At 35.2% G+C, this 12,513-nt stretch overlaps 1 protein-coding gene across 1 annotated transcript; it reads left to right on the top strand.

Moving 5' to 3' along the window:
* The first annotated feature begins 11,149 nt into the window (after positions 1 to 11,149).
* Positions 11,150 to 12,464, top strand: LOC130053033 (tumor necrosis factor-inducible gene 6 protein-like). Its single transcript, XM_056159518.1, has 3 exons — positions 11,150 to 11,431; positions 11,527 to 11,677; positions 11,763 to 12,464. The coding sequence occupies exons 1-3, from the start codon at positions 11,165 to 11,167 to the stop codon at positions 11,870 to 11,872; spliced, it is 528 nt and encodes a 175-aa protein (XP_056015493.1). The 5' UTR covers positions 11,150 to 11,164; the 3' UTR covers positions 11,873 to 12,464.
* Positions 12,465 to 12,513: the final 49 nt, after the last annotated feature.

Below are 12,513 nucleotides of genomic sequence, written 5' to 3'. Positions count from 1 at the left end.
CCAATGCTAAGTTATCAATGTGCAGAACAAGTTTCTTTGACTGAAGTTGGTGTGCCCAAATATGTATGCCCAAGACAATTGGTATAAATTCTAAATAGGTAATATCTTTTCTACAAGTCGCATCCCAAGACACAGGCCAACACAAATAAGACCAAGACTGATAAAAAATAACTCCACAACCACATGAGCCCGAACTATCTGAATAAAACTGAAGAGTTTCATCCGTCTGCCAAGATAATGATGGGAATGAAGTAATGCCATTAAAATTGTCTAGGAAAACTAGCCACATGTACAAGTCATTTTTTATTTCCTTGGTAATTCGAACTAAAAAGTGAGGCTTTGCCACCCTAGACATTAAGCCATAAATACGACACGAAAAAACTCTGCCTACTGGTAATGCTTTGCTTACAAATGCTAAAGAACCAGCCAGAGACTGCAATTGTCTTAAAGTAACTTTAGCCATGTTTATCACATCTAAAATATGATTTCTCAACTCGTTCACTTTGTTTTGTGGTATAAAAATTGTTTGACTGACACTATCAATACCTAGGCCTAAAAACATCAGACACGTTGTGGGACCTTCAGTCTTATCCTCAGACAATGGTACTGCCAATTCCATACACATTTCCTGAAATCGATCCATAAGATACAAACATTCACTTGTATTATTCCTACCAACGAATAAATAGTCATCCAAATAGTGAATTATGGAAGAAAGTTGTGTTCTTCTTTGCAATGACCAATGTAAAAAGGTAGAAAAATTTTCAAACAGTGAACATGATATAGAACACCCCATTGGTAAGCATTTGTCAACATAGAATTTGCCTTCAAAAGTAAAGCCTAACAAACTAAAATCCTTTGGATTAACTGGTAGCAATCTAAAAGCATTTGAGATATCTACTTTCGCTAAAAGTACAGCCTGCCCTAAATTCTGAGTCAAATTCACAGCTTCATCAAATGTTGAATAATGTACAGTACATAATTCTGGATTAATGAATTCATTAATACTATTTCCTTTCGGAGCCGACAAATTACAAATCATCCTCCATCCACCATTTTTCTTGGGCACTACCCCTATAGGACTCCAGTGTAGACTGCTAATTGGAGGACTACTGAAAGGACCCGCAATTCGACCAAGTTGAATTTCTGTTGCAATCTTAGAAGCAATTTGTTCTTTGTTATATTTAGCAGACTTCATATTTTTTTTAAATTAAGAACTGCCTTGGACCAGTATAATTCAATGAAAACCCCTTTTGAAAACCATCTCTAATCAAATGAGCAATATCCCTATTAGGATAAACTGCAACCAAATCATTCAAAGCTGACAAATTAACTGATGACCAACCTTAAACTCCTTATGTTTCTAGCTGTATTGACGAAAAGGCTTCTGCTTATACTGAACTGGGGCTGTTTTGTGCTGAGCTGAGGGTGTCTGCTGTTGTGGTCTAGAGAAACTTTGCGACTTAGATTGAGCTGCTCTGTCACAATAGACAGAAGGATGGCTTTGGTCACACTTCATGCAAGCATGTAAATATTGACAAGTGCGCCTTGAGCAACTAGCTTTAAAATTAAAATCAAAACATTTGAGTTTTTTTTGATTGCTGTTCAATGGTACAGCTTTTGGGGTAGGTTTGGGACTTTGGAAGTTAACCATATACAGAAGCCAAAGCTCGGCATCAATCGAGTCCCATGCTAATGCAGGATTGCAGGCTTTTTAAAGACGAAATTGATTATCATAATCTTTCCAACCCGGAGACCGAGTAGCACCAGTTCTAATGGTACTTAAATATTTCAACATGGGCAATGCTTGACCAGGGTGGCGTTTAAGAAATGTTGCCATAAAAATCAAGTAGACATCTGTCCATTCTGAAATGTTTACAATTTTTTTGACTTTTTGCTTTTGTTTAATTCTAAGCATCCCATCCTCTAACGCAATGGATTGATGCTCTGTCTCAGAAATGGGGTCGGCATGTAATATTTCATCAAAATCAACGAACTCCACGTTCCAATTTTTTTCACAAACAGACATGGACAGATGTAGACCAATTTCGGAAGTTACACTGACTAGCGGGTTGGGATAAATATTCAGTACAGTACCTTGTCTTGGTACTTCAGGTTACTTAACCGTAGCCAAGTTCAGGGTGCTCGCCTCCAGCGTCTGTGCGCCGATGGATTCCCGACTTGTGGCTCCGATCGAGGCTACAACGTGCACATTACTCCCTAAGATGAAGGTGCCTGGTTTACTTCAGCTTCTGTGAGGGTATCTGCAGCCCGGGATCCTGCGATATAGGAACTTGACCTCGAAGTGGATACAGCCGCAATGGCCGGCGGTGCCCTAGCATACGGCGATTTTGTTTTTCGTCTAGCGCGCAGCATCTTTCAAAAGATTTCTTCTCTACTGGATTTTCATGCGACCAACCCGCTGGGAAGTTTCAAGCAAAAAGGGGGAGCATGCGCGAAGGAATGCTTACGTCATTTTGAAAGATTAAATGTATAATTAAAACCCAGTCCTACACGCAATAACCTGTCCGAAATACAAGCAATATTGACATGATGAATTAGTTCGAATCTTAGTCGATAACTTTGTTGATCTTGAATGGATAAGCTTTAATAATCTTTCCCTAAGCTCAGCATGAATAAGCTTATCATAATAAAGAGTTTATGATATACACAAACTGAATAAATTCTAAATAATAGATAAGTCATGCTAAACTGTTAAAGTACATGAATTGAACAAAAAGAAAACTGACTATAAATGCTTTAACAATTTTCATGTGTAATACTGAATTTATAGTAAAACTGACAACATTTCTACAATCAACCTTACCTCCCATGAGGTGCAAAGGTCGGTGCAAATATAAAGCAATCTTCCTACTTTATAGTATGTGTTGCTGTTCTAAATATAATAGAATAGGTATTTACGTTAAAGTTATAATTTATTGCATGAATGAATATTTACTCTTAAGACTTTATAAAGTGTAATACATTCATTCTCTCCTCTAAAAGTTGAACACATTAATTGAATCTTATTTAATTATATATTAATATGTTCTATATCAATTATTTACAAAATTCGTGCAAACTTGCAAAGATCATTACTTACTTACTTACTATTTACTTACTTACTTACTTAATCCTCTTCGTGCATGTCTGCACATAAGGCTGATTCAGTTTCCGTAGCAAGCCTTTTTTTACGTGACTGGGTTGCTAGCCCAGTGCACAACCCTCCTCCTCTCACATCCTGGACTTGGGACCAGGCAATGGCGGAGATCATTCACTCCCTCATATTGTCTATCATTCAAACATTCACTCAGACAAGATACAGTAGTGAAAATAAAGAAATAGTACATCCTAAGTTTAATACTAACCTGCTCAAATAGAATAAATCTCCATCCAGTAAATCAATCAACTAGTAAAGAACAAGCTACTATATCAAACTTTTATCCAACAACCCTTCTGTGCCACTTAAGCATGAAAACAAGAATACCTGTCCTCAAAAGAAACTTCCCTCCTAAAAACCATGTGACCAAACTAGAGTGATCTATAAATAGTAACAATTATCCTAAAGAAAAACCTGTTCTGCATGGTAAGCAGTAAAATTTAATAAGTAATGAAATAAGAAGACAAACACAAGTCATAGTTATAATAATGATTTCAATTAGATAAAACTTTATTCTCATATCAAATTTCAAAACTCTGTAAAGAAATTGAATTAAAGCAATTTATACTTTATCTTTTGTAGGATTTGTTTCATATTAAGCAAACCATAACATCCCGTATTTAAGAAAAATACTTCTCATCCTGAAGTTTTGTCTGAATTTGATTAAATTAGATCCTCAAGAAAAGAAAAACAGACCTTTTTGTATTTTTGGCCTCTATATTTATTCAAATTGTCAAGTTTTGTCTTTTCATGTATGTACAGCATATGTCCGTTCATTTCCGTTAATGTATGCCACCTATATTCCATCTTCCTAGTATTTTTCGCAACCCGGGAGACAATGCAGGTATCACATCTGAATATCAGGTAACACAGTATCTTAACAAGTTTAATAATGTCTTTGGACCTCCCAATGAAAATAAGTGACAATAACAAACTCATCTCATCAATCATCTCGAGAGATATGGCAAAAAAAATCTCCTCGAAACACTAGAGCTGAGGTATGATGTCACCTTCTTTTATCAAAAATGACGTTTATCTTTCTTTAGAAAAACATTAATAGAACGTCTGTGGCTCAAACAAAATATCCAATATAGCCAAAAAAAGAGTTGATGGGCCATACGATTAAAGTTTATCTTCATCAATGATTTCCGTGCAAGAAGTTCCAATTTTTGAATATATTGTCCGAATGTTTTCTTATAACATCCCGACAATGAAATATGTTCTAATCAAATCAGTACAGACAAACATGTTGTCTGTGTGTTATTTTAGCACCAAATTATCTCAGTATATAATCTTTAAAAAAAAACATTGACGAACCAATTAAATATTTTAGTTGGGAAGAGATAACATCAGCATCCTTCATTTGAGAGGTGACTTGCTTAAGCTTTATGCAATTTCTATGACCAACATTCAAACACGATTCAACGTGGAGTACGCGAAATGAAAATACATGTTCTTATTCTGTATTGTACATTTCTAACAGAGTTTGTCAGCCGTTCATGGAAGTGAATAAAGTAATAAGAATTACAAAGAGTAATAGAAATGGAATAATTACTTCACCGGGGCATCCTGGACATTATCCAAACAGCGTGTGCTACATTTGGGATTTAGAAATTGGATTCCCTCAGGCAAATATTACTTTCTGTTAAAAGTTTGGACATTTTTTAAAACCAATTACGCCCAGTTTGCGGGTGACTATTGAGAGTTAAGTATTCTTTATAAAAAGAATAGTTACAGATTTCAATTACTATGAACATTTTTATCTCAAGTATGTGTTGTGTCTGAAGTGTATAGACATTATTTTCACTTCTAAATTGAGGAAATAGACCCTTGTTGTTTTTGACATTTTAAGAGTTGTGGCAAAGAAAGCAGCAATGTTTCATTCATGGCAACAGGAAACAGAATACGAATATCTTTTGCACGTGATAGTAAAGACACCGCACAAAGATTCATCCTCTACTGGCATGGTACGGGTTGTAAATATTGGCCAATCTGAGATGAGAGTTGGTAAACTCTGCTTTAGAATATCTGTAAGAGGGATTTCTAATATAGGATTTCTTCCATCGAGTTATTTCAGTACAACTTTTGAGGTAACAGCCACTAATCACATGCCGATTTGAACAACTCTTTTACAATGATGTTTTTGACAACAACTAAATTGACATCGACCAATAGAACCATTAACATCAGAATCCCAGTCTGTAACAACAAGCGGGTCTGAGAAAATAGTGAATCAATGTCTTACTCAATTCGAGAGAGTAAGTAATATCTCATAGCAACTAATTCGATGAAAAATAAAATCAATACATGTATATAGTGAATGCAGCAGGTGATACACGCACTTTGAATCTCTCTCTCTCTCTCTCTCTCTCTCTCTCTCTCTCTCTCTCTCTCTCTCATGTATCCAGACGTTGGTCAAAAATCCAAAATTGAAAACCGTCGGCAGTAAATGGGCAACTTTTGTATTTTCAATAAATGGCACATTTTTAATACCTGATCATGAGATTGTATGATAATCTCAAAACATGTTAGGCTTCAGTAATGCATGGCGAGCAACTCCTACACTTGGGTGCAATACATTCTAGTATGCCATAACGATTGTTAGGACGTTCTTGGCACACTGATTTAACTACGGTTAACTCCGTTACCCAATAAAGATATAGGACTCGCGGTGGGTGTGACCGGTCAACAGGGCATTCACACTCCTCCTAGGCACCTGATCCCAATTCTGGTGTATCCAATGGTTCGTGTTTGTCCAACTCTTTATTTTGTATTTCTTCTAGGAGTTATGAGATTAATCACTGTTCCTTATCTTCATCTTTCATTCTAGTGACAGTTCATTTAGCTTATGTCGATTGTTTTAAGTTCTGTTTTCTTTCTTTAAAATTGTGCTTTTTGCAAGGTATCTTACAACTATTTTGTCCCCCATTTTGGTTCGGATTAAACATTGACTTTTAAAACAATATGAATCAAATATGTCTTTTTATGGAATGTATAGGAAATGTGGAAATTCCTTTCCGTGTATGGTGTGAATGAAAATCAGTTGATAACGAAAATATAGTGTGATATCATACAATAGAACTCTACGTCATTGTGTACCTTATTTAGAAAAATATGTTCTTTATCTAATAAAATAAAATTTATATCAGCAGCTTTTTGAAAAACAAATTTGACTGCTTACTGATTTTGACTCTTAAATGGACATAGACACGGTTTGAACTGAAAATCTTCAAATTTCATATTCTAATTTTTAATGTTTAGAATGCTTAAATAAGGTATTACTAATGATCAGCAAAAATGTGAATGTCAGTAGTTAAGGTATATGGGAGATACAGAGGTCACAAGACCTTGTTATGTAAACAACGCTCATGCCATGTTTTGTTTACATAGGTTAAATAACTAGTAAAAGTTTCGTTTAAAGCAGATTTTTTCAATACACGTATCAACACTTCGCGAAAGTTACATCCTTTTTCCGCCATCACCCGGATGAAAATCGTATTTCTCTACTTTGGCCTTTGTAATTTTCCTATCTGTAGCTTTGACATCTGTTATTTATCCATCAACTGCAGTCAACTACAATAATGCCCCAGATTGGGGCAACCCATTAACTTGTATGAAAACTTGGTAATTGGCTAAAATTAAAAGTAATAACATCTTACATTTGGTAAGGTAAAGAAGGAAAACTTGGTTTTTCACAGATTGACCTTTGCTTGACCCCGAAAAGAGACGTAACTCGCGGCGAAGTGTTTATACGTGTATTCATAAGTGAATTCTTAACACAATTGGATAGTTTCTAGTCTTTGGCATATCACAGTTTGTTTTGAACACGCTATTTTCTATTAAACAGTCTAATGTAAACAGAAACATGGCACGAGCCTTGTTTACATGACAAAGAATTGCGAGTGCTGCATCTCACTTATAACTCAACAACTGATATTCAAATTTTGGTTAACCATTTGAAATACTTTAGTTAAGCACTGTAAACAATGAAAATGGAAAAATAGAATTTGAAAACTTTTAGCTTAAATTGTGTCCATGCCCATTTAATCATGTCCGTGTTGTTATAGTTTTTATTTATTTAAATTGATTTTCAAAGCAACCAGCATTGATCAGAAAAACATATATCTTAAAACTACATGTATTAATTTAGCAGGACTTTTAATCGGAGGATTCTGTGGAATGGAAGCCACTGTGATAATTACTGGAGTATACGTTCTGAGGCAATTGAGAGTGCGGAGAGTTCTCCTAAATTCTGCAAAAGATTTTTTATAATGAATATTTTAAGCTGATTACATGTGATAATGATAATAATAAGAAATGTTTGTTTTGATGTTTGTTTCACTAAGGTTTTTTTTATACTTTGAGAAAACCCAACGAAGCAGAGTATTCTTCTGTAAATTTCTACGACACCATTCCCGTGGAACACTTCGATTTTGATGAAAACCATCATTGTTATTGTTCTTAAAATCATGAATGGCAAAATGTTTTAGGAGAAGTTTATATAACATGGACAGCGAACTCTTTTATCAACTGCAATTGATGATATTCTTCCTGGAAACTAATCTGTCTACACATGTCTACAGTATATCCTAACTTGGTTGCGAAGATACAAATACAGCATGTGATATGAGGTGTGAAGATAAAGAACAGCGATCAATATCATGACTCGTATAACGAATACAAAATAGAGAGTTGGGTAAACACAGACCTCTGGATATACCAGAAGTGGACGCAGATGCCTAGGAGGAGTAAACATTCCCTGTCGACCGGTCACAACCGGCGTGAGCCTTATATTTTGATCAGGTGAACGGAGTTATCCGTAGTCAAAATCAGAGTGCCAAGAACGGCCTATTTACCTTTCCTTTGTTTTGATTTCAATGACACGGGATGATTTCAGCTTCTCCATCGTCAACTTCCCATATTTATGTAACAATATTCCATCATCTCCTACATATGATGTTCATATCTCTCAACTGATTCGATTGTTCTGTGTATGGTCATTTTCTTAAATCGAGGCAGGCTACTGACGAACATGTTCATGGTGCAATGGTTTTAAAAGTCTCGTTTAAAGTCAGCATTTTACAAATTCTATGGTCGTTATAACAATTTAATGTGCCTATACAACCTACCATTGGGTTAAATGATGTCTTGATTTGTTTTATACCGATTGTAAGACCGTTTATCTTGCTTATAGCAGTTATGGGATTGATCACTGTTCGTTATCTTCACCTTTCATATAGTTACAAGTTATAGACCTGACCATTTCTTCATTAATGTGATCCAGTTGTGTGTAATGTGTGCGTATAAATCTTGATAAATATAGTCTTATTATAACGATTGGGAATTCTGACAGTAATGAAACTAGAATGTAAAAATCAAAATGTTTTCCCTTTTCAACATACATGAGGACATGATCTGCGAAGCCTTACAACGGCAAACTTTTTATGAAGCGTGTTCTTCCATATCTTAAGTATCTATTCAGAGGGCAGTTCTAGACTTGTATAATCTGCTTCTGCAATTTTTGTTGCGCCAGACAACAAATACAAGTCGTCTTTCCTCATAATGGAAGAACATAAAAATCTTTCATGATATCAGTTATCAACGAAACTATGTTTTTGACATATCCATCTGATATCTTCGAAACTTAATGAAACTGCATGATATAGTAATTTGTGTTTCTATGAATGTTATTTTAAAACAAAAAAGGTTATTGTAAACAGTTTTGATCGTGTGTCCAGGCCAGTTCAAGGTCAATGTTTGTTCTCGTTTTCTTATCAAAGGGTATTTCAATTTCTATTTGATAGGTACTATCAAATCCAACAATACATGTCCATTTAGAAATATCGAAAGAAATAATTCAGTCCGAATCTCATCTGAATTTTATCCAGTATAAGGAATTGCTTCAATTTTCCCCATCTTTATATATCTATGTAGCAATATTCCATTATCACCTGAATATGGTGTTTATATATCTCAACTGATTCGATATGCAAGAGCTTGTTCTGCGTATAGTCAGTTTTTCAATCGAGGTAAGCTACTGACAAACAAGCTGATGGTAAAGGGATTTCAACAGTCTCGATTGAAGTCAGCATTTCGCAAATTCTATGGTCGTTATAACGATCTACTTCGTCATTACAACCTTGCATTAAGTCAAATGCTGTCTGACGTGATTCATACCGATTGTTAAGCCGTTCTTGGCACACTGATTTTGACTGCGGATAACTCCGTTTACCTGATCAGGATATAGGGCTCGTGGCGGGTGTGACCGGTCAACAGGGGATGCTTACTCCTCCTAGGCACCTGATCCCACCTCTGGTGTGTCCAGGGGTTCGTGTTTGCCCAACTCTCTATTTTGTATTGCTTATAGGAGTTATGAGATTGATCACTGTTCGTTATCTTCACCTTACATCTATTAGAAAGAAGTCCAAAATATCATACGTTAGAGCACCTTTATTTCCTACATCCCAAATGGAGACATATTTTAATCATATAATGTGGCCGACAGCTTGGTCATCTTGTTACAACCAGTTGTGCATTGGTTGTATTTTTATGGTTATAAAAACATCACCAAAGCAGTACAATCATATTCACATTGATGCTTTAATTTGCAATCCATATTCCAACAAAACTAATTTCATGTAGAGTGTTGAATTATACAGCTGTATGCAAAAACAACAATCTATACATCTATTATGATGAACAAATTTAGCATAGACGAGGGGGATAGGAAATTTGCTAAGGAACTGCTTCCTGGAATTGTTCAAGTTTAAACGAATAGGAAGGAATTTATTAACTTGACTGTTATAAAGTTATGATATAAATACAAACACTTATTTTTGGTCTTTATATAGTAACTGTATCATGAGGTTACATAAAAGTATATTTACTTAAGAAGACAACCAGTTAAATATATCTTCCTTTATATTTATTCAGTTTTAAGTTAACTTATTATTGGAATATACTTACAAGTTTGAAAATTTGATTTGTAAGTGACCATCAGGCCCCATGGGCTACAATGCTGATTCGAGCCGCCTTGATTTTATAAAGATATAATTCGTAACCTTCAGACTGTGAATGTAAAATGTAGCCGAACAAAAATAAATATCTCACCAACAGTAACTTTCATTTTATAACGGAAAATGTGCCCTAAGAACAGTGATTGTGATCCCACAACAGTATCTGTGCATGTCAATTTGCCGATTCATACACCTTAACTTTTGTTGAAATTCACCTTCAAAAGGTGAAGTCTCAATATTAGTGACAATTTCTCGGCAGGACCCATAACAAAGACAAACCATCAACCGATCCATACCGTGTGACGAATGTAAAGGTGAAGATAACGAACTGTGACCAATCTCATAAATCTTACAAGGAATACAAAATACAGTGTTGGGCAAACACGGACACCTGGATATACCAGAGGTGGGAGCAGGTACCTAGGAGGAGCGAGCATCCCTGTCAATCTGTCACACACGTAGAGAAACCCATATCCTGATCAGGTAAAAGGAGTCATTCGCAGTCAAAATTAATATGCAAAGAACGGCCTAACAATTGATATGAAACACGTTGAATTTCATCCGACGCAATCATAGGCCATATTGGCAAACTAGATCGCTATAATGACCATTGAATTTGTAAAATACTGGCTTTAAATGTGACTGTTGAAACTCCTGTAACATCAACTTGTTTGTCAATAGCATGTCTCACTTTAGATGATGAGTAGATCAGGCTCTTGTGTATCGAATCAGTTGAGAGATATCAACATAAGCAAGTGATAATGGAATATGGCTACATAAATATGGTAAATTGACGAATATACAATGTCAATATGTTTAACCAAGCTATTTAAGTATTTACACTTGTAATCTTAAAATACATCCATGGATCAAATAAACATTTTTCGGCTGGGAAGATATAACATCCGCATCCTTCTTTTGAAAGGTGACTTGATTTTAAAAAGCTTTATTCAATCTTTCAACTACGATACAACGTAGAGTGTGCGCAATGAAAATATATGTTCTCATTCTGTGTTGTACATATCTAACTGAGTTTGGTCAGCCTTTCATGATAGTGAATAATTTAATAAGAATTACAACGACTAATAGAAATGGAACAATTGCGTCACCGGGATATCCTGGACACTATCCAAACAACGTGCTCTACACTTGGGATTTAGAGACTGGATTCCGGCAGGCAAATGTAACTTTTTTTATAAAAAGTTTGGATATCTTTAAAAACAGTGACGGCCACTGTGTGGGTGACTATTTAGAGGTAAGTATTCTTTGTAAGAAAAATTGCAACATATTGCATTGACTATGAATATATTTGTTATCTTTGAAATGCATGGTAATTATTTTCATTTCAAGATTGAGGAAACAATGCCTTGCTGCTTTCGACATTTTAGAAGATGTGGCAAAGAAAGCAATGTTTCATTCGTGGCAACAGGAAACAGAATACGAATATCTTTTTTAAGTGATGGTAAAGACACCACACAAGGATTCGTCCTCTACTGGCATGGTACGGGTTGTACATATTTGCCAGTCTGAAATGAAATTTGATGAACTCTGTTGTATAATATCTCAAACAAGGATTTCTAATTTAGGATTTCTTCCATCGAGTTCTTTCAGTACAACTTTTGAGGTAACAGCCGCTAATCCCATGACGACAATGAACAACTCTTCTACAATGATGTCTGTAACGACAAGTACGTGAATCAGAATCTTACTCAATGCGAGACTTTACCTGGACAAATGAATGTATATATATAGACTTGAGATTGATCACTGTTAGTTTACTTCACATTTCATACATGTATATAGTGATTGTAGCAGCCGATGCATATCTTTGAATTTCTCTTTTCTTTAACTCTCTAAAAATATATCGCTCCCCATACTCTCTCTCTCTCTCTCTCTCTCTCTCTCTCTCTCTCAACAATTCGGACGTTTATCAGAAATCAAAAACTGAAAACCGACGACAGTAAAAGGACTAATTTTCAATGATTAGCGCATTTCTAAACCTGATCACGGGATTTGCAGAAAATCTCAAAAGATAAACTTCAGCATAACAGGACGAGTAATTTTTACACGTGTGTACACCACATTATAGTGACAGCGCATTCAGAATTTTTCTTTCTTAAAAATTTTGCTCTTTGCAAGGTATCTTACAATATTTTGTCCTCAGGTAGGAGCGGATTAAACATGGACTTTTATAACAATATAAATCAAATATGCCTGTTTATTTAGAATGTGGAAATTCCTTTCCGTGTGCGATATGAATAAAGATTTCCACAGATGAATAAAATGTAGTGTGATATCATACCACAATAGAACGTTTATAACTATACGCCATGTCAT

The sequence above is a fragment of the Ostrea edulis genome, chromosome 1, assembly GCF_947568905.1.
Source record: "Ostrea edulis chromosome 1, xbOstEdul1.1, whole genome shotgun sequence".
NCBI lineage: Eukaryota > Metazoa > Mollusca > Bivalvia > Ostreida > Ostreidae > Ostrea > Ostrea edulis.
Note: the sequence above shows the minus strand (reverse complement) of the source record. Positions and strands in the feature narration are given on the sequence as shown.

Coding starts and splice junctions, on each gene's coding strand:
- LOC130053033 (XM_056159518.1), top strand. CDS start 11,165: ATGAAAATATATGTTCTCATTCTGTGTTGTACATATCTAACTGAGTTT. Junction 11,432..11,526: donor GTGTGGGTGACTATTTAGAG/GTAAGTATTCTT, acceptor TTTCATTTCAAG/ATTGAGGAAACAATGCCTTG. Junction 11,678..11,762: donor ATTCGTCCTCTACTGGCATG/GTACGGGTTGTA, acceptor TTTCTAATTTAG/GATTTCTTCCATCGAGTTCT.